The sequence below is a fragment of the Phalacrocorax aristotelis genome, chromosome 1 (genome assembly GCF_949628215.1).
Source record: "Phalacrocorax aristotelis chromosome 1, bGulAri2.1, whole genome shotgun sequence".
Classification (NCBI taxonomy): Eukaryota; Metazoa; Chordata; class Aves; order Suliformes; family Phalacrocoracidae; genus Phalacrocorax; species Phalacrocorax aristotelis.
The window spans coordinates 150,005,156-150,027,769 of NC_134276.1; the positions used below are offsets into that span (position 1 = coordinate 150,005,156).

At 45.3% G+C, this 22,614-nt stretch overlaps 1 protein-coding gene across 1 annotated transcript in view; it reads right to left on the reverse strand.

Annotated features, from left to right (window-relative positions):
* Positions 1 to 2,273: 2,273 nt before the first annotated feature.
* The window catches only part of CACNA1C (calcium voltage-gated channel subunit alpha1 C), a 488,252-nt gene continuing 467,911 nt past the window's right edge, over positions 2,274 to 22,614 (reverse strand). The window contains exons 39-50 of the mRNA XM_075115730.1: positions 21,089 to 21,185; positions 19,229 to 19,331; positions 16,990 to 17,091; positions 15,423 to 15,550; positions 14,152 to 14,286; positions 12,810 to 13,162; positions 11,901 to 11,927; positions 10,419 to 10,547; positions 9,826 to 9,935; positions 7,731 to 7,834; positions 4,740 to 5,063; positions 2,274 to 4,472 (exon numbers count right to left, since the gene is read on the reverse strand). Of these exons, the coding sequence (XP_074971831.1) occupies positions 4,176 to 4,472; positions 4,740 to 5,063; positions 7,731 to 7,834; positions 9,826 to 9,935; positions 10,419 to 10,547; positions 11,901 to 11,927; positions 12,810 to 13,162; positions 14,152 to 14,286; positions 15,423 to 15,550; positions 16,990 to 17,091; positions 19,229 to 19,331; positions 21,089 to 21,185 (1,909 nt within the window). The 3' untranslated portion in view covers positions 2,274 to 4,175. The remainder of the gene's footprint in view (positions 4,473 to 4,739; positions 5,064 to 7,730; positions 7,835 to 9,825; positions 9,936 to 10,418; positions 10,548 to 11,900; positions 11,928 to 12,809; positions 13,163 to 14,151; positions 14,287 to 15,422; positions 15,551 to 16,989; positions 17,092 to 19,228; positions 19,332 to 21,088; positions 21,186 to 22,614) is intronic.

A 22,614-nucleotide genomic window follows, 5' to 3' on the forward strand; every position in this document is an offset into this window, starting at 1 on the left:
TTGTAGTCATCGGGGGCAGGGTTCTGAGTCAGAAAACAAAGCGGAAATAGATGTGATTCTGTACATGGTGCCTCTCTGGCTGTCCCTCTGCGCTGGGGTGTGGTGGGCAGGGCAATAAAACAGGTGGGACCCCTGCAGTAGCAGCAGCATCTACACCATCATCGTTCACGTGTCCAGCTGAAGAGGCAGATGATGCAGAAAAGGTCTGTGGGTAACGAAACTCCAGCTCTGGATCATGAGTTCCACTTTCTTCCCCATCACGTCTGCCACACAGAAATAAGGAAGAAAAAAAGAAATGCACCCGGTGTGGCTGGCCCAGTACTGCCTGGAATAATGAGCAGGAGTGATACAGGGAGGAGGTTTGTTGTTTTGTAAGAAATGTCTTTAGTCTGCAGTGTACTCTCGCAAGTCAGAGATGCTCAGTGGCAAACAGCAGATCGTTTCCCCCATCTTTCCTTCCACGCCACTCCTCAGCCATCGGTTCCTTCAAAACTTCCATCCACAGCACAGTGATTGTACCCGCCATCCACTCCCAAACACAGGGAAAGAAGGGCACTCCAGGAGCTAAATCTGCCCTCGCCTTCCCACCGTCCCCCAGACTCTACCTCACCTGAAGGAGGCAGTAGCTCTTTGCTCAGGCCTGTCACAATGTGCACATTGGAAGTACCTCAAATGAAGAAAAAAAAAAGCCACCCTCCCCAGAAAGACAAATTTGCACAGCCGGCACCAGCAATTACTAAATTTAACACCTGCCCCTCAAAGCGCAAAAGTCATCCGCCAGCCACATGTTTTCCACTCTGCAGGACCTGAGGGGTCTTCCAGCAGAGAGCGGGGTTTCCCCTGGCCGTTGTAGGCTGTGACCTCTGAGGGAGTAGCAGCTTTCACCGGGAATATGTGAGGCATAATCCTTTCCACTTTTTTCTTTCCCATCAAGAAATATCCTAAAAGATTACATGCACTGTCAAGCACCCAAAACGCCCATTGTCACCACTAATTTAGATCGGTACTTTGTTTCTCAGGAGCAGAGAACGCCTCTGCCTCCCACTGAGAGGGTCAGATGGATTTTCTAGTGGAATAAAATGAGATAGGGAGTCCTTATACCAATTTCATTTTCAGAAACAGCCAGGCACACCATTATTTCCTTTCAAGTAGCTTTGGAGCACTTCCGCACCAGCAGCAGCGAACTCTCAAAGGGAGACATGCTTGCGTGCCCATCTCGATACATGCATGAGGGATGGAACAGATGAGACTAACGGACATCACCTGGTTATTTTCTCCAGGGAAGTCTTGAATTAGGACTTTGATGCTAGATGGTTGTATAAATGGATCCATATTTCTCTAGTTTAAAAGGATTTTGTTTTTTTCAAGGTATCTTGAGCTGCTACCGGCCCTTTCAAAATGACACTGAAAAAAGTGCACTGTCAAAAATACCCTTTGCTATTTCTGCTTTATGTCCCATAGAATCAAGAAGAAAAACAAGAGCATTACAAAAATAATGTAATCAATATATGCAATGGATGATGTTCTCAGACATCTGCAGAAGACCAAGATTTGAATGAAAGTTTAGCTCTGAGTCAGATCACACCTCCTAGCTCAGCACTGATCTGCAAGTTTGTGAACCATCTTGAGAAGGGAGGAAAAAGCAGCAGTAGTCTAGACAAAAATCAGTTGCATAAAATCTAACCGTACCTGCCTGGTTTTTCAGCCTCTCTCAGGGGATAGGGCCAAGTATCGGTGTGAGGAAAGTCAAGAGAGGTTCACGCTCACTAGTAAGGAAATATGACTGGGACATGCTGTGCTGCCAGATGCTTTGTGACTTAGAATCTGACCCGCCCACTAAAGTCTGGAAAGAGGAACAAGACCATGCATAAGAACACAAAAAAAGTCACTTAACATGTGCATCTTGACCAGACTGCAGCAATTCTCCTAAGCAAGGCTCTCTCCCTCACTTATCCTCTGCTTTCAGTCCAGACCAGAGTTAGGTTATTTTACTTTGCTAACGATTCTGCCTCTTGCATTTGCTTATCCCAGGATCCTATCATAATTGATCAGGGTCATCTATTTAATGAAAGAAATTTGAAAGCATATTTTTATTTCCCCGCTCCTTGAATTGCTGGTGCCAGCTGAATACATAGGATGGATCTGCCAAATGGGCTTGTGGGTCTTGCTACCCTAGAGTGGGACAAGACCTTTAGAGAAACTGAGCGAAAGGAAAGAGAACAAAGCCTGAATAAAATGTCCCGATCTCGGGAAGAAAGATTCTCTACCAATAGTCATCGTGCATGTTTAAAGGGAGTGAGGAAGAAGGAAAATGAACACAAGATATGCAAAATCAGTAACGTTCAACCTGTCAGTGGATTGCAGAATAGTTACTTACACCAGGTACACTTTGTTCATTGTACAAATTAAAAAAGGAAAAAAATAGTACCCCTTTCCCCAACCACACGTAGAAAAGCACTTAAAAGTTCAAAGGTAAAGCTTGGCACATTCCAAATACGAAATGATTCACTTGACATGCAGCAAAATATACAAGAAGTGATTCTTTTTTTTCTTTTTTTTTTTAAACAAACTTAATTCAATTCATTATCTTTGCTTGGCACAATTGCAATTCATTTTAAAAAAATATTTGAAAAATACTGAAACTGACCTGAATTCAAGTATAACGGTTTCTTCAGCAGAAACATTATCAATGCAGTAAAACATCACACGGAATATATCGAAGCGTAACGCCTTCTGTTTTTTTTGTTCCCCACCCCCACCCCCACAATTTTTTTCTATACAGTTTTAATGCCAACACAACTTACAACTGTATTTTAAAATTAATATTATTGCATTGTTTTTGCATATCTTGTGGAACAGAAAATGCAAAGAGTTACTGATTCCCTTTTCAAAAGCAGAGACAGTGGTTTGTTTTTGCATTCAAATGGCCCCAGATACAGATCTCCTGCAGCTCAAACCAGGATGTGGAGAACTGCATGCACTTACACACACATGCACGCGCACTCACGCTCGCCCTGTATTGCTCCCACACTCACAGATATACTTAGCACTAAAAAGAACCCAAATCAATCACTCAAATGTGCAAGACTATATCAAGTGCATTGCCTACTATCTTTAAATTATAAAACAACAACAAAAAAAGGAGGTTTCAATTACTAGCAAATAAAATTACAAATTCTTGGTGTACATAATGGTTGGTAAAACTCGTCTATCGTTATACTTCTACCAAATTTCAATGGAGAAAAAACCCAGCTTAAATAATACAACATGATCAAACCAATTTAACATTTGCAAAGGTGAAAATAAACCAAAACAAAAAGGTAGGTGATTACAAAACATTGTAAACACTCCCTTCTCCCTCCAAAAAAAAAAAAAAAAGTCAAAATAAAAACCGCAACATGCTTTCAAGAAAATATCAAACTGCAAAAAAAGGAGAGATCTACACAAGCCCACCACCACCACCTCAGCAAGTGCGGGGCAGGTCGGCTCAGCCCCGCCGCGGAGCGTGCTCCCCGCTCTCCCACTGGCTGGCACGGCTGGCTGTCTGAGCTCTGATTGGTCGGCAGGAGACTGCCTGAGCTCGGATTGGTTGGCAGAGACCGCTGCCTGGGAGTCTCGGCAGGGTTGGGCGGCGTTGCCACCTGCCCCTTGGGCGGCCTCGGGCCTCTTCTGCTTCCTCCTCCCCTTCGCGGTACGGGAATCCACAGCAGAAGTGGTCCTCCTCTCCTTCCGAATCAAAGGGCCTTGGCTTTATGGAGACGGTGAGGCTCATACAGAATATGTGCAAAATGATTTTTACAAGCAAAGTTGAAAGACACCCGTTTGACGCAGGGTCCTTTTGGCTAGGGCCATCCACAGGAAGCTGAGGTTCTCCTTCGCGCTCGGGAGGCAGTCGTTGTTCCTTGTGCAGGGACTGAAAAAAAGAGGGAGCTGGCTCTCCTCCTCTTCCTCCTCCTCCTCCTCCTCACTCTTCCTTCATGGACACGTGCTGGGGTTATATCCGCTCCTGAAAAGCTTTCTTACACCACCCAACTCTGCGACTCGTCCCAACAGAAATGAATGAAGAACGCTGTTCCGGTTACTCCAGGTCACGAGAACAGTGAGGCACTTCTGAAACAAACCCATTAGGAACATTGAAACAAATAAAAAACCAGCATCGCTTCCAGCCCTGGCAACTACAGGCTGCTGATATAAATCCTGCTGTCCTTGAGCTCCTCCTGACTTTTTCTACAATCCGGGTTCTGCACCTCTTCCTCTTCCTCTCCTGCACTGTCCTGCCCTGGGTCCCTGCAGTTAACAAAAGGCAAGAGGTTGCCATTGGGGCTCTGCTTGCTGTTACCATTGAGAATGTTGTCTGCTGCATTTTCCATCTCTTCTATCGTCATGTCACAGGCGTCTGCGAGCTCCTGGGTTGTGACCTCAATGAACTTTGGATCTTGAGCAAACTGCATCAGTCCTTCCGAAATCAAGACCTTCAAAAGCAGGTAGGGAACCAGAGACAGAGACATATGTTAGTAAGCTGCATCATCAACCCTATTTCACCCCATCACAACCTTCTTCACCACTGCGTTTTCCCCAGCGGTCCTTCTCCCATTCATGCCGCTAACCCCTGTTTGGAGATGGGCTCTCCTACTGTTGGCATCACGGGCAGCAAAGTATCTGTTGCCCTGCTCTTCCAAGGGCCGCGTTTCTAGTTGGCCTTGACACTGCTCGTGTCCTTCGTGACTCTGCAGTCTTACCGCTTCGACTAGGCTGCCAGCGCTGCCGTGAAACTGCCTGCTGCTCCCTCCGGTCTGGCTCGGGACAGTGAGGGAGACTGGCCTGGCTCTCCTCGGGCTGCTGCAGCTGGTGTTGTCAGCGTACCGAGAGCTGCAGTGTACTGATGGGAAGCTGCTGTTGAGCTTCTCACTGGACTCTGCCCCATCGAGGCGCAGAGTCGGGATGGTCTGTTGCGGCCAGCCACGGCTGCAGGGTGTAGCGGGGGGCGTAGCACACAGCCGAGAGAACATGGTGGGGGAATGGCTTCGCTGGAGCAGGGGACTCAGGCCAGCCACTGCTAATGCCTGTGGACAGAAGAGAAACAAAACAAGTGAGAGCCTGCTCTTAGCAGCAGGGCTGGAAGGAGGAGGTTCTGGAGAAACTACCCGAGAAAGGCCTGGAGGGTCACGAGGCTTGTGAAAACAGCAGCCAGCTGCTGGAACGGTTTGGATGTTTCCTGCGAACTAATTCTGAAAGCTTCCCTTTAAATGGCGTATCCTGTGCTAGCGCCAAGCACCGGACCGAAAATTCTCATGGCTGCAGTTCTTCAGCCTTGGAGCCACTGCACTGACAGGAGGGATGCAGCCCCACTCCCCACAGCCTTGCCAGAAACACCACCTCTTCTCCAGTGGGTGAGACAGCAATTCATTTTCCCACCACCCATACTGCTAGTTTTTACTGCCAATTGCTGTGTTTTCTCCAAGTATCTACTGTGGAACCTGAACAGATACCAGATGTGAATTTTAGATGTATCTGCAGTTGGCAACAACTATAAACCCACCACTGGATTTTAAGGCATCTGCTGTTGGTGGAAGGATCAATAGCTGATGATTATACTTTGAGCCTTCCTGTCCTTCCTGTAATCATGTACACAAACTCTGAGTCATCCAGCTTCCTTTTATAACACATTTCTCAAGAAGCGCCTTGTTGCATAGAGCTGATCTGATGCCTTATTTATGGTGACTGCTGCCTTGTTCCATAAGCGATGCTGCCAGAGTCATAAGCTCATCTCACAGAGTTCACTACTGCCTAGTACGAGCAAATAAATAAATGCATAGAAAATAGAAAAGCATGTGGACTCTGTTGCAGAGAATCCTCTTGTTCAGATTGGGGTTAGTCTCAGCCAGCTTCACCTATCTGAAGGCTGTGTGTTTAGTGTAAGCTAACTGTGTAGAAAGACACCAGCAAGCCTCCTGCCTCTTTTGGATATCTGCCTAAAAATGCTGTCTGGAAGACAAGACTTAGACAAGACTTATACTTGCCCTTTGGAAATGCTTTTTCCCTCTGCTGGCCACAGTGAGACTGAACAGAGCGGTTTAAACTAGACAGCTAAGTTTGAGGTATCTATAGTTAAGTGAAGCTTAGTCCATCTACCACTGAAATCCTTGGGAACAGAGATCAATGCTGTGTTGATGATTTCAGTGACAGATGAACAAAAGAATCAATTATTAGTCACCTACAAGCTTCACCAAGATTTTTCTCAGGAATTAGATGTTAGACTCCTACCAAATTTCAGTGAGGAAGCAAGCCCTTAAAAATTCATCTGTAAGTCATGGCCTGCAGGCTATGATGGTCTCAGCACATCCCTTAAACTGCTGGGGCTTCAAGGAGAGCCCTAGATCTGTCAGGCAGGACGACTGAACCAGTTTTTCAGCTTGTTGGCAGAAACATATACAAGATGTTTTATCCAAAATGTAAGGTACTGAGGAGGTTGAAAGATGCTCTTAGGGATTGCTTTGAGTTTCATCTGCATATATTTACATATCATGATGTATGAGTATTTCACAAGAATACCCCTTCAAGCATTCATGAGCAGCCGAATCCATTGCACTGCACTTTGCAGAGGCAACCTTTATGTTCTTGTTTTAAGCACTGCTGTAGGCTAACATTTTTGTTAACATATGAACACTGCTGGGTGTTGTCAGCTGGAGGCCAGATGCCTGTTTCAGGGTAACCCTTCAGTCTGGCTGAGTGACACTGGGGTGGGCAGAGCCCCATCGCTCTAGGTTTGGAGCTGCATGACGGGATGAGGAAGGGTGAAGTAGCTCCATCCTCTTTGTGCAGGTTGGAGGGAGGTGATTCTGCCAGCTGGGTGGGCTGAGGGAGTGGGAGGCATGTGTCCCCTCTGCCTGCCTGCTGTGGGAGGGCAGGAACTCTCAGGAGGGCTGTTGCTGCTGAGGGGAAGGTGGGAAGCTGTTTCCTGCCCACCCCTCCCAGCGCCAACACATTTTCTGATTGTCCCAGCCACAGCTGTAACTCTCTGCAGACCACTGCTTTCTGGAGCTTGATCCTTAAAGGATAACTGGCTGGGAGTGGAGGTGAGAAAAGCCAGGGAGCCTCAGGTGCGCTTCATTTCTCACTCCTCTTGCCCCTGCTGCATAGCATTTTCTCCCCCTGTGGTAGCCTAATGAGGTGGTAACGCTGTTCTGCTCTGCCCTGGGGAATTTCACAGAGCAGGATGCCTCACTTGCACGGCTGACACTACCATCTGCACCTGTTTCTTTTATGGTGACAAGAAGTGGGCATCATCAAACTAAAAGACACAAATCTACTTTGGACTATGACAGCTGGCTAATCATCTAGGTACGTGCCTAAGCATATATTTGCTAGGCTGCTGGATGCAGTGACAAAGGGCTTAAGAAGCTGATTAATTACCTGTAATCAGTTTATGTTTTAAAATTATTAATTGTAGTTACTGGTTACCTTATAAAAGTAGATCCTGCACATTTTATTCATATGCATACTACCATCCAAATGAGATGTTCCTGTAACATTCTTCTGGGAATGATAAAAATCCTGAAGGCAGGAATGAGCGTAATGGCAAATAAGGTGTCTAAAAGTTGGACCTTGGATATGGGTCAGAAACTATCCCAAACGGTTTTTAAAAAGTTGGTTGGCATACAGTGGGGGAGTGCTGCAGATGATAGCGTCTCAGTTACATTGCTGGGCCCTTTGTGGTTATTCATGCTTACCTGATGATGTACCAGATGAAAAGGCAGAACTGTCTTCTGTGAGACGTCTACGCCCTGGTTCTTCTGTCTTTTCAGGCACTCTAAGTGAAAAGACGCCCTTCGACCTGAAATAGCAATCACACACAACTGTGTCCATCACTCATACTATAGTACAGTTAATCTGATTTCAATTTCTTTTAGCGCAGTTCCATTGGAGATTCAGCAAAGACCTACATTTTAGGCTCTGTCCACTTTCCCTCAAAACCTTGCCCTTTCCAAAGCATTCGTATTTACAAAAATCAGTCAAGCATCATGGACCAACCAGCACACCTTCCAAGCAAGCTGCAAGATAAAATTCTGGATGATGATTTTTATTTTTCCTCTTTTAAAATACTGTCCTAGTAGATACCATGCAGCTGATTTCCCTCCTAAGCAGTGGAAGTGTTGTCAAACCTCTCTGGTTCAGGTAAAGCCCTCAGCAGGACTGATGATGGCAGCTGAGGCTCTGGTGCTGTGCCTGGCTGTATACAAAGTGCAGGAGGGGACATCAGGCTGTTCAGGTGACATTGGCCTCCTGCTTTCATGTGATCTGTATCCCTTAGCTGCCAGACATACCACAGTTTATGATGCTGCGTCTATAACAAGGTCAAGTGGAAGTGAATTAATCAATGGGGTTGAATTCACTGGTGAGTGGAAGGCTGCTTATATACATATGAAGCATTTTCAAAATTTGGAAAGAAGGGAAGAGAAAAAAAGCTTTTTTTCCCCTTGAAAAAAAAAAAGATTTTAAGAGGAACTATTGAAACAGTTGCATTTTTTACTTGCTATAAAATTAAACTTTACTTCTGTAAATATGTGAGAGGTAGTCCCTATGCAGGAATTTAAAAGTACTGCCAAGTATGTTTGTGAACAAGTGCACAGGCTTTACTTCTGAAGAATGACAAATAAATCCAGTATTAAAGATAGAGTGGCATGGCACACTGAAGTATTTTGTGGACTTCTTGATCCTGTTGACATTTTTCTAAAGAAGGAAAGAAAATTAGAATTCTGAAAATAGTAAGTATTTATAATATTGATTTATTGAAAAAGGCCCTCTCGGGGATTGGAGAAAACATGTGCTATAACCCAGAGAATGAATGCTACAATACAGATTAAAAGTTATTCCTCTTTCTAGAGAAAAAAAACCCTAGTAAAATGAGTATGACATCACTGTATAAATATTCACTGGAATGTAGTTAATGAATTGTATCAAGGACTGAATGCAAATTTGGCCTTACAGATAGATATAGGAATTGCCATTGCTTAGTATTTAAAATTTTGAAATAAAGTAAACAGTTTTAAAATACTCAATTCTACAAGCATCCTGAAGGATTTGAGTGAAGTCTTAGTAGCCTCACCTTAAACATTACACTACTTAGTCTGTCACTTTTATTTTGTAAGAATATATTTTATATTCAGAATTCTTTTTAGTTTCTCCCCCAAATGTCCTTTTTCTCCACACCAGTACTCAAGAAAAAGGCTGAAAAATATCTACACGAAAGAGCTCTTTTTCTTCCAAAGTGTCACATTTGTCCTGATACTTTCATGAAATCTTGTGATTCATAGATTTCACCTGGGCATAGTGTGCATGTTCAAGCACTTGAAAATCTCCAGGTACAATTAGAGAAGAAAGCAAATTTTTATTGTATTAACCTAATCTGAAAGTCACTGTTTGATGTGTGGCGGACAAGAGAGACAACCTCTCCTTTCTCTCCATTGAATACACATAGAACAGAACACCATATACTCAAGGTTAGCCCATTTGGTGACTCCCTGGTGATTGTTTGGAGAGTCTACAGTGCTCTAATAAACTGCCCTAATTCACAGGTGGGCTTAATCAAACAGATCACATGGACTATCCAAACAGCCACGGATTTATCTACTGCCTGAGGATAAAGTCCATAGAGTCACATGCGTGATCAGGATCATATGCACGCCGTGGGATTCCTGGTCTCACGAGCTAAATGCAGCAAACAGCAACACCCATGCCCACACACGCTGGGATTCCTCCAGCAAGATGTGAGAACTGAGTCGAGGCAGAGGAGAACACAGCCCGTGTGTCATGCTGGGGTGTTACCTAGTGCTGAGGAGCACAGAAACCCTTTCTTCGGAGAGTGCCGGGTGTCCTCTCCTTTGTTGGTTTCTGGTGGAGTAAGTTGTCTGTTTTCATCATCTTGGTATGCAAGCCTGGAAAGGAGAACAGAGGGATTTTAGAAGAGCAACTGCTATTGGACAGAATAACCCCTTTTCCAGCAGGGAAGCCAGGAAGATCATGCTATCAAATGGATGCAGTAGTGAGCTAACTTTGAGCTGTAACTGGTCCAGGAGCAGTAGGACAGACCATAAGACAGAGAGTGCTCTAAAGATGTGATCTGGGAACATCAGATGGTAAAAGCGAATGGGGGCGGGGAGAGGGAGGCCCTGCAGCTACAGATGTCTCATTCAGAGGAGAAGGAAAATCCTAGTCAAAAGATATCCTTTTCAATGTTACATCTCAGGGCCGAACTGCATTTTTAAAAAATTATTTTCTGATATTTGAGTTGTCTGACTAAAGTCTTCTGGCCTTATCCCATAAACTGGATTTTTTTGTAGAAAAATGTCACCTCTTCCCACTTCTCCCCCTTAATTAAAGAACCACCCAAACACCTTGACTAAAGCTGCAAAGCTCACATTTCAGTAGAGAGCAGACTTGGTTCACTACAGTACTCAATGTCTTCATTCAAATTTTCATCATAAGTCTCATCCTGAGACACTTCCTCTTGGCAAACAATTGCCAGCTGGCTGTCTCTGGAACTGGAGCTAATGAGCAAAAAAGACAAGTCAAGATATGGAGATGGTAAAGTCAACCTGTTATAAAGACAAGAATGACAGGCTCCATCTGTCTCAGTTTATTATAATGTTGAAGAGCTATCATAGAAAAATCAATGACAGAGCAGAGCTTTAGAGTTCACAAACACAAAGCAACAACCTTTGTCTGTGTCCTCTTTCAGAGGAAGAGTTTCTTAAATCAATACTGAACAATACTGTAAACATATTATTGTCATTTGTGACTACATGTACTCTATAAATGTGCACATCGCACTGACCACATTTCCAAAGATACACCTTACTGAACCTGAAGTAAAATCTGAGATGGGCTCTTGGAAATACAGCTTTTTCCCCTCATTGCAAAAGCCTTGGTTATGAATTTCAGAGAAGCCTCCTAGACACTAACAGTAACCCTCTCAGTTCTGGGGTGTATGGTGCCTGCCTCCCAAATCCCTTACTCTGCATCATCTCTCCCCTCTGCTTCCTGTTCATGCTCTTGTTCCTTGCTGTCTTTTCCATCTTTGGTCCCTTTTTTCTCACTACTGACTGAATTCAGTAGGATCTGTTCAAACCCTTAAGTGTGACAGCCCTTAATTCGCTGCTTGCCTCCTCCTTGTCCCTCTGTTTCACGCCTCAGCCTTCATATTTCACTTAATTCTGAGTTTGTGTTTTCTGAGGAGTAAAGTAAAATCTGAAGGTAGTGTGAATCTTCAAGATACCAACATGGAGGTGTTGGAGCCAATGTCAGTCTGTTACTAGCACGAGAGCAGTGTGGCAGGGTTTTTTTTCATCTTTCAGGGACTGGATAGGAAGCATTATTTTATCATCTGATTTGAGCAAAAAGCACTAGGAGAAATGTGCATATGCACGGTATAGGACCGTCTGTAGGACAGTGCTGGAGTGACCTTCCCACTGAGATGGGAGGCAAGTAAAACTCCTAATGTGCAGAGGGGAGAAATCAGTACATGGCAGCTCCCCCCATTCAACAGTATGTGTTTAGCCAAAACCATACAGATTTCTTCGTATGAACATGCCAGGGTGTACTTCGCTGTGCTGTGATCAAAGAGTGCCTAGATGTGTCAACCCAGCTAGAAACTCTAAAAAAACCCCAGATCTAGAAACCAACTAGAAACAGTCCATGCATCGCTACCTGCCTCTGGGCAGAAAAATCCTGAGTTGGGAGTATTTTCTGGAGATATCATGGTGACCATTATCCCTTTCTCAGCCCTACTGACACCAAAAAGAAGAGCTCATATTCAGCTTTAATGAGGATTTGGACTTTCAATGGGACAAACAATGGTTCTTACACCCAGAGAGCATTAGAGCATGAGGGAGAACACGTACCGTCCCAGTGTTTCGTAGTAATGCGTCCTAATTCAAGGAAGGTACCCAAGGAAGCAAGGAGAGAAAAGAATACCATGTTAGCAGTGTCACATCAGCACAAGTCAGCAAGGGGGAGGGCAGATTGTAACACATGTTGTGCAACTCATGTGGCCTCCCTCAGGAAGACACAATATAGAAAAAACACTGGATTCTGCACCCACTGAATTTCCTCTGTTTTATCATCCTATTCTGTCCTTTGCTGGGGCAGCATTTCTCCACCTTTCCACATTGCCCATTCTCTGCACTGAAAAAAAATTTCCAGCTCCTTCCTGCTGTTACTGAAGTAGTTAAGAAAAAAAATCCCCCACTGATAAAAATGATACTAATTTTTTATTAGTCATCTGTGTGTAGATAGCCTGAAAGCTGTCCAAAGAGGGGATTTTCTTTGCTTTGCACAGTATTGCATTTCTGAAAACCTTGCTTCCCTCCTCACAGGACGCCTTTGGTGACCTAAATAGGGATGTGACCCACTGAATGGAAAACCAGACTTCCACAAAGCTCCCTATTGGGCGCTTCAGAGGTGAATTGCAGTCCCTTTGTCTTTCAGTTAGCAGTTGATAAAACACCTCCTTGTGGTGAAGGAGGGATAAATAAGGCTCTTTTTTTGTTCCTACAAAGCTTTCTTCACCACAAAGCCCGAAGAAATGAAGTGTGTTGGTCAGTGACAATGCTGCTTCTTTGCAGTGGTCAACTGATGCATATCTGTTGCACCATGGGCTTTGGCACAAGTGGAGAACCAGAAGGCTCAATCCAGGCTGCAGGCTGGGTGATGTCTGGTGGGTGAGTTCAGCTAGGCAGCAGTGCTCTGGTGTTCGCATGCATGCTCCTCTCCTTGGTCCCTTGACCTACTCTCTGCTCTGTGAAGCTTACCTTTTGGAAGGTAGTTTCCAAGGAACTTCCTGCACACGTATGGTGGGTGACAAGGGGGTCCCATGGCCTTCCACTGTGCTGACAGTGCTGGGGTAGCTGGGTGGGCTGGGGAAGCGGCACAGGGCGGTGTTGTTGGCATTGTTGATGTTGGCATTGGAGCCTGAAGATGAGTAGCTGCTGGGAGTGAATGTGGAGTCCACCAGCTTCTCATGAGATGGAGACTCAGTATCTCCCTGGTTGTTGCCAGACTTATTGATGTGCAGAGGGCGCTGGGTGGTGAATGTCTGGGGGAATGCACTCCTGCCATCACTTTGGTAATAGCTGACATGGTTTCCGAACAAGCCTCCAGCTCTCTGTCAGAGAAACAGAAATTATTTCCTCTTTGAGTGGGATGCGCGAGGGCCCTGGTGTTTCCTGCCTAGCTGGTTTTGAGAAAAAGAAATGTGAGGACCAAAGTGTGCCTGATGGTACTGGTGCTCTCTCTGCCAGAGGATAGTGCATGGACTTCTCTGTCAGAGAGACTCGGCACATGCAGGCTGTGAAAGCTTTAGCTTTCAATGATATTTCAGAGGACTGGCCAGGTGCATAGGTGAGGCAAAGGTGTCTCTACACCTCCCACCAATCCTGTGAGTGCAGGACAGGGTAGGGATGCAAGGACCAGGTAACTGCTCTCTGGTTTTCACAGTGCAGTTACAAAGCAACATTTAAACGTGACAAGGAATTTGAGAAGAGCACCAGAAACTATTAATCACCTGGAGGAACAAATGAAGAAAGATTTAATGAGCTAGTTATGTACTGTTTAGATGATGAGTAATGAAAGGGACTGAGAACATCTTTCTGTAAGAAAAGGAAGAAAATGCCAAAGGAGAGGAGATATTACCAGAGAAGACAATTACAAGAAAGAGGAATGAAATAAGAAAGAGAAGATCTATGTAATTTGCTCAGAAAATTCCCTCCTTCCATAGGAGCTCTCGGGTTCTGGTGTACTTTTTGGAAGGATGCTACTTGTGCCACTGAAAGGAGGAGTGAACAAACCAGCAGAGCATGACTGGCTGCTACTCTGCAGACTTGTAGGATGGCTGAACTGATCTGTTCTTCAGACTCTCTGGTCATTCTCATTCTGATTTGATTTAGGTTTTATGAGGTAAACTTCCATTAAGAAGAAAATGGGATAAAAACTGTGCAAAGATCTCAGGCCCTGGCACCCCGAGTCCACCACTCTAGGGTCTAGAAAACAAGAAGGGGGGCCCAGCTGAAATACAGAGTGCATCAAAGAGAATGTAGCATTCTTTGAGCTCAGCTACTGGTCTAGCCTCAGCTTGTAAACTTGTTCAGCACCTACCCGGAAGATATCATCTTCGGAGGCAGCAGAAACAGCTTCTTTCATGGCCTTATCTAGCTCTTCTTCAGCTGTCAGGTCTCCAGAAATTGCTCGTCGGATCTCTGGCCCAATGTCGTGAAGCGTGCGCAAACCAGCCTGCAAAACAGCAAACTATAGAGCTTCATATCTCCGAGTGGGTATAGGAGAAATAAAAGCAATGCTATTTTTTCCTAAGCACTGTAAAGCCCTTTCGCTTAATATACCATCCCCAGCTCCTAGAAAAAACACCAACAAATTCTGTTCTTTCATCTCCAGCTTAGAAAGGGAAAAACTCTTAGCAATTTAATGCAGGAATGTTTGTTGCTAGTCCCCTGGCTTCATCACAACAGGACATAGACATAAATCCACAGGCTTGACTTAGCAAGTCTGCATGCTTTCAACTTTGGGTTCTCAGATCCACAACCAGAAGCCCTAGAGCAGCCACAGTTCCAGATGAACCTTCTCCTTGGCATCTCTGAAAATCTCTTCTTTTTAATCAGCAGCTTAAATATGGATTTAATAGCTAAACTTCTGGCATCTGAACCTGGACAGTCCTCAAACCCCTCACTGACTGGAATCTGTTCCAGGGAGTCCATGCAGGGAGGTAAGCTGCAGGTATGCCGAGACCTCAGTCTGTATCTGTGCCTGCATCACAGCATTTTTTAGCTTGCTGAAACTCCAGAGTCACCCTTCTTCCTTACTGTATGCTTGAGGGACATAAGTGGTACTGCTTGTACAGTCAATGGGGCTTTATCATTCTTTCACATAGCCTGGTAGTCCACCCAGTGAACATGTAGCACAGTGGTGAACAGATCCCAGGCCTCAGAGCCTGATGCTCCATTTGGCATCCAGGTATGCTTTTTGCTTGTTAACTGTTTTTGCCTCCTGGCAACACGCTCCCCCTGACCCTGTTATAGTAACTCCCCTCAGAAAGGGTAGAATGACTGTGTTAATAATCAAATGTCTGCTGGACACTTTATACCAGTTCTCTGAAAGGAACCCAAATTTCAAATATTACCAGCAGATTGATAAACTCTGGATATAGCCCACTTGTGCCTTCCACCTCCAGAGCTAAGGGATATGGCCCATGGTACATACATGTTTATCCAAAAGGATTGATTTGGTAATTCAAGAGGTCTACAAGCTTCTTTCCAGTGAGGATGGCCCATTGCAGCCCCCAGAATGGTTAAGAGGGAAGTGGGGTCAAATGCCTCTACTGTACCCGCCCTGTCTGTCCTGTGCCCGCTTGTCACCTGCAAGGAGAGTGCATTGCGCTGGGAGGGCTTGCCAACCAGCCCCTGTTCTTTACGTTTCTTGAACTTCCGGAAATATTCCTGGATCAGGAAAGTGGCGTAGAACTTCCCGACGGTCACCTCATCATCTGCAAAGGGGTATAAAAAGAAATATTAAATTAAATAAGCAACTGATTTTAAAAAGTGTATTTGTTAATGTGAGCATTGCAATTCATAGCAGCAACACTAGGCACCGTAGTACATCTCTGCTTTTTATGGCATCAGGATGCAGGGCTGAAGGAAGGGATTGCTCCACAGCCAGAGCTTGCTCTAAGTAGTCAGGAGGAGAGGTGCACATGGCATTTGGGTAGACTGGCTCTGCTGGAAAAGAACCCTTATAGCTATGCACCTCTGGATATATGTTGTTTACGGTCAAGTGCCTCTAACCTTTGCAGTCCCTGCTATTGGTTAACCACATAGGATCTTGCTATAGCAGCAGCCTTCCAGTCTGGGTCAACAGATGCTGCTCTGTCTTGTGATAGCCTGGGGTAATACATACGCAGAGTCTGGGTTCACCAACAGCATCTGACTGACCATCCATCCCAGACCAGGTCTTGCCTTTTTCTGTCTTGAAATTCTGTCTGCTTGTGCCTAGCTTGGGTGTGAACAAATCAAAATGATCACCTGTCCCCAGAAATGCAGTCATTGCTGTATTCTCGCTCAATACCAACTGTCAATGAGCCAAAATGTGCAATAAGTTTTTATCCAGGTAACTTCCCTCCTTCTCCAAACCCAGTGGAAGTGTTCTGAGACATGGTCTACTGACTTCAGAGCAGGCTGAGCCAGGTTCAGGATCTGGCTGCAACCATTAACTAAATGAAGGGCTGTTTTGTGCTATAATCCTTGGAGTCACCTGGAAGATCAGTGAAGGCCATGCTGGATGCCCATGCAACTGGAGTCACAAGAAGCCTAGCAAAGGATTTGCCCAGAAGCCTGGCAATTCCCAGGGACCATAGGAACCCACAGCAATCTGTTACACCAGTTCAGACTGGCTAAAGAATGTCCCCAGGTACACAAGTCTTTGACAGGTATCATAGTAGAAAGCAGTTACGTGAACAAAAAAAAGTTATATGCCATAGTAAAGGTAGTTTTGCTAAAAATGAAGGGGTTATGAGATGGGGCTGCATCCTTAGCTTGAGTGTAAGGCCATAGCCCTTATGCAGTTGGATAAAGTCCACATCATCCTTTGTGGAGCTACTTAGCTCTGCCTGCTTCCTTTGCACCCAACAGGCACCAGGTAATGTCCAGGGGAGCAAATGCCTATGATCAAACTGGGGCAAGATCTAGCAATAAAGGTTTCTAACTGCTATTTATACACCCTTTCTTCCTTCCCTGATTTCTCAGCAGTAAGAACATGTTATTCATGTTAGTACAGGCAAAAACAGATCTCAGCCTGATGAAATACAGGTAACAGCTTGTAGAAGAAAGCTTGTCCCCTATATTCCACCTGATGATCATGAGGTGCAGTAGGACATGTCAGGTGGGGAAAAACACAGATTCAGAGACCGGGACAAGATCCTGCACTCACCACCTGCGGGGGGCACCACCTGGTCCAGCAGCTTCATACTGGTGCGCTTCCAGATTTTCTTAATTATTGCTCTCAGCTCTTCGTTGGCTTGCTCCAGGTTACCTGCAGGGTGAAAATCATCAGAGACGGGAATTAAGCAGACCCTGCAGAGGAGCAATTTCACGTCTGGCATGGCAATCTTAGGAAGAAAATATCAGAGCTTTTTCGATAGTGGAAAGTTTTGGGCAAAAAGATGCTCCAACTGTTGCTAAAGCCCCCTCACAGCAAGAGGTCTTCTTCCTAAACATGCATGGTCATCTCAGGGTAGGAAGGTGACAGCATTACTGACTGATAGTCTGCAACAGCCAGAAACAACAGAACCATGGTGCTACTTCATCCCAAAAACCAACAATCTCACCTAACACTTCAAATTTTAATTGAGACCCAGTGAAGGTTAAAAGTGATGACAATAGAGGACAGTTAATGGGAAAGTACAGCTTGGGGAACACAAATAATTGGTAGTAAAAATGCACCTAGAAATCTGAAGACCTGGGCCTGCTTGCAGCACTTCCCAAGAATTATAAGTTGCAGTCCCTCCCTTCCAGCAGATATCAAGCTCTTCACATGGTGCAAAGAGTCTGCCTTGGAGAGTCTCCACAGTGCTCTGACAGGGCACTCCAGGCATGTGCAAGGCTTTCACTATCCAACTCACAGGACCGTCCCAGGTTATTTGTGCTTATCATCTGAAGAACAGCATAGGCTATAATAAGCCCTTTATTTAACTGTCTGAACTTAGACTTTATATGTTCCTCCAAGGGGCTTTGAGCTAAATGAGGCATTAATCAAGCCACTCTATCCCTTTGAGAGTGATTGAAGCTGATTCAGTTTATATTCTTCCCTTCTAGATACCCATTTCCACCCAAATGACTCACCTTCAATTTAATATCTTGATTTATGTACGTTCAAACCCCCTATAATTGAAGACCTCTTCTCTCTCTAGGTGTGTGAAACCACTATCTTGTGCTCCTAAAGGTGCTATTCCTGCAGCTTTTCTTGTTGCTCCCCAGCATTAAGGCTCCCCAGCGTGCTGCACAGGGCTCTGCCTGGCAGTAGCTCTCTTAATAGGATGCAGTGAAAACAGGGACACTAAGTAACTTGGTGAGGATGAAACAGGTGGGCAGCATCAAAGGCAGAAATCTGACTCAGGAGGGCTGATTCCAAACTCCTGCCCTAACCACTTACAAGATCCTTCTAAGGCAAGAAAGCAAGCGGTTTGAGGCTTTAGGTGGTTTCCCAGCAGCTCACTGGCAATGACTTTTCACTTCACTGACTTCGCTGGCAGCTGGCTTTTTCCTCAAGAGACCCTATTTGGCTACAGTCACATTCTGTTTAGCACAACATTCAAGGCCTTAATACAATTTTTTAATTTTATCACTTTTTTTTTCTCAGCTGTCAGTATAATCTTGGCACAGTAAGCTAGGGTTCTGCTAGTCTCTGCTTTCCCATGCCTGAAATATAATGCAGCCACTCCTGAGGCAGAGGAGTTTAGCTGTGAATCACAGACCTACATGCTCTTTTAGATTATCTCATTAATACATGAAGCCACGTTTTGACTCAGGACCAATGTCTTTTATTTCAGCAGGAGACAGAGTGCAAAAAAGGGGACAAGCTGAGCCCCAAACCGTGCCTGCTTTCCCCAACTATACCCGCTGGTCTATGCAAAACTATTAACAGGCCCTCTGCTTCTCATTTGTCTTTAGGCCTACATCACCGCTGTCAGTACAATGTGATGTTAACTTATGCTAATGGAAGCACAGGAGGAGTTTTAGTGACGTGAGATTCTTAAGTCCAAGCTTTTTTGCCTCCCTTGGATTGGAAGATCAGTCAAAAAGCGGCCCAGTTCTGCAACCAGTTTGTACGTGGGGAGGCTTCTTTGCCCTTCTTCCTTCCCCTGATTGCTGTTTGAGCAGATATTGATCTAAAACTTTTAACTTTGAGACCATTGTAAAGAACATGATCAATAATCTGAGATGATACCATGGTAAGCACCAGCTTTCTAGGTAACCGGAAACACTGTTCTCTCCCTAGAAGATATTATTCCCCCAAACATCTTTACATTGCTTTTGGTACCATGTGCTGCATATGAGTAACTGAGATCATTTTACACAAGATATCCTTATTGTTGTATTCCAGCTCAGCACACTTTGGTGTGAACACTGCTCAGCTACCTTTGTACCCTTGCAGTCAGCAAGCTTCTTACCTTCTGTCTTGATCCTCAGTGCAGTTCTGACCAATGCAAAAAGGGTGGCATTGAACATGACAGTCCCATCACTGTTCAGTGGCATATTCATGGAGACAAGGCGCTGTGGAGTAAGGAGAAGAAAGAGAACAATCATACTGCCAACACATGGACTGAAGCACGCTCTTCTTTAAGCCCTCACGATGCCCTCCAGACCTTCCACTCCTTTTACATGAGCATCCATGGCCTGTAGATTTAGTTACACAATTATAAATGTACTTGAAATATCCACTGATGGTCCCAAGCATGGTGTGTTTGCCCTGCGGCCTCTCTCCCATTGCTAGATACTGTTTTCTTCAATGTGGCTATCACTTTCTAACCTTCGTTTTCCCCAGTGGCCAGTGGGCATTTGTCCCAGACCCAAACCCTAAATGACACCTTTTTTTCTTATCAGGAGCAAACTGTTTTCTTCATACCTCATGGGGCATTTGAAAATTCGCCTGCACTAAAGCCGTGCCTGTTGCAAATGTATATAAACAGAGCCAGAATCTTTCTTTTAGGTAAAAGGCTTGAAGAAAGGGGATTAACTGAACCTGAAAGCCAGTCTGCTGTATTCAACTATTCCCCCTCTCCCTTTTAAAATGAGACTGTCTGCCCTGCAGGAATTCTGTAAAGCCATGTAGGACAGAGTGAGTGCTGAGTCCTGTTGCAGCTGCAGGGTGAATTTCAGTGAGACCAATAACATATATCTGAGGCAGATGTAGCAGAGCCCCCAGATCTTACGTCCTTACTCTTGTCTCCGGAGGAGAGACACCAGGGACTTGGTTTGAACTCTTATGCTTTAAGAGGTTGATTTGCTCGAGCTCTGTCTTCTGACATTTCCATGCACCAGGCCTGGTTCAGTACCAAATTGGAGGAAAGGGTGTCATCCCCCATCACTACCACTGCAATTGTAGATGGAGGGGTTTGAACCAGATTGGGACAAACAATTGCTAGAGAGCAGTCTGCGAGGGGTTGGCAGTAGGCCAGTCATATATTTCTGTGTACAGGCCCCAGGCTTTGTATTTTGCTCTGAGACTGAGATAAAAAACAACTACAAGTGTCACATACAAACTCTGGGACTTGTGAGAGGTGAACAAAGAACCTCAAGTGAAGGAAGCATAAAGGTTATAAACATGTCATTATTCACTAGAGAGTCCTTTTTTGTAGCTGGAGTCTCACAACCAAACAAATGAGTGAGACATTTTCACAGAATATCTGTCTTTGCCCTTCTTGTATTTTAATACCACATTCACCTTGCTGTTTAATATCTGTCCGTTATTTAAGCAAGAATTACGGATAAAACTAGCTTTTTGGTGCACTGCTTAGTCCAAAGAAAAGCTCAGAGATATTTTTACTTGCCCTGTTATTTCCGTCTGTCCTAACTGTCTTGGGACGTACATTTGCTAGTGCAAACACACGTGTGATTGATACAGTGCTCGATGTCTGGGAGCTGTAGTTACCAAGGATGCTCTCCCCTAGCTAGAGAGAGAGGGCTGGCGATGCGCTGATGTCCCTAACTAGGGGACCACCCGCCTGTTGGTGATCCTCCAGCCCTCGCCCAGGTTGTCGCCGCCCGGAGGAGCCGGGGAGCGCCGCAGGACGGCCGGGGGGGACGGTTCAAACACTTGCTGTTGCCGGCTCCGCCGCGGCGGGGCAGCACCGGCGGCCGCTCCCGCCGGGACCCGCTGCCGCCGGGACCCGCTCCGGCCGGGACCCCCGGCAGCGCCCGCCCGGCAGGCAGCGGACCAGCAGGCGCCCAAGCTCAGCTAGCAAATGCCATCGCCGGGGTATTTAGCTGCTTGTGACTCGCAGCCTTCCCCGAGCCGCAGCGTGCCTTACTTTGCAAGCCACCCGGTGAGGGCAGAGCTTCCCGAAGCCCAGCGGGGGCTGAATTCGCCGGAGCAGTGTCACCACGTCCAAGTGTTTGATCCGTCCCCTAAAGAAGAAAGGACAGTGAGGGATCGCATCCTTACCACGGGGTGACCTGCCGAGCCGCCTGCATTGCAGGTGCAGCTACAAATATCACTGAGATCTTTCCAGCCCCGTGCTGCTACTCCCTGTTGCCTGGGCATAGCTGAAGATATTTCAGGCCTCTTTCATGCGGTGCATTCCTCAGGATTTGCCCAGCGCTCATATAACTCCTACTGGTACGGAAAACCCAGCTGCCAGTCACACACGAGTCAATACTTGCAAGAATTGATTTCAGTGTTTTCAGTGCTGCAGTTCTTCAGTGCATGAACGGACAATTTGGGGTTGTCCCCCTACCACTGACCTGCTCAAAATCTAGGGCTGCTTGTTTACCTGACCATCTTAGGTCTATAGCAGGCACAGAGGTGCAAAGGGTCTCTTTTTTCCTGGTGCTTTACCTCCCATGTAAATAGCCCCAAGCACTGTCCTTTGATACTTGTTTATGCTTTGGGCTGCCACTGGAGCCAGTGCAAAACAAAGTGCAGAATTTCCTCCACAGGAGCAGTTTGGTTTCTTTTAAGTTCTGTAAATGGCATCTCAAAAGAAGAATTCTCTCATGGAGAGAGGAGAGCTACCGGAGCCAGAGGTGGGGCTTCAAGCATGGGACATGGATGGGGAAGAGGAAAAAAAGAGCTTCCCATTTACAGATGGGAAGGAGCAGGGTGTCATCTGGGCCGAATGTCTATCTATTAGATGCCTTCAGCCACTGCAGTCTTGCCTTCAAACAAGCACAAACAGTAGCGTCTGTTTTGTTAACAAACAGTGTATTTATTAGAATTCTGTGCTTAAGCCCTGCCCATATTAAAAGTCTTTTTGGGCAGTCACCAGGGATGGGAAGAAGGGTTTCAATTTATGTATCACTCTGATAATGTGATGTGGCCTCACATATTGCAGAACCCGAGCCCAAATTAATCTTGACACTATGTCTTCTAAAGAGATATGCTTTTAGTTTATGCCAAGATCTCTTTCCACAGTTTTTGAAATATGAAGGGGCTTTGCAATTACAATTGTCAACTGTACTGTAATGCCACAGGGATCTAAATGCACTTTAAGCTTAAGCATGTGTCAAACAGAGCATATAATACTGAATGTCAATTAAGCCCTTTTGGGAGTTGTTCTTGTGTAACTTTAAATGCCTGCAAGTCTGCTGATGTGAATAACCCTGCAGATGACATAACGCAGCCTTGTGAAGGTACAGGTTGCGATGGGCCTATATGACATATGGCAAAACGGGGATTTGAGCACAGCAGCTCTACTGTGAGTAGAAAGACAAATAGAAGAGTCACAGCTCAATATCGCAAACACATGCAACAATAAACCAACTCTCTAACCTTTGCTCAATCTTCTGCTCCCTGTTCCTAAAGAGTCTATATGTCCCCCCTTTGACCTTGTGGAGT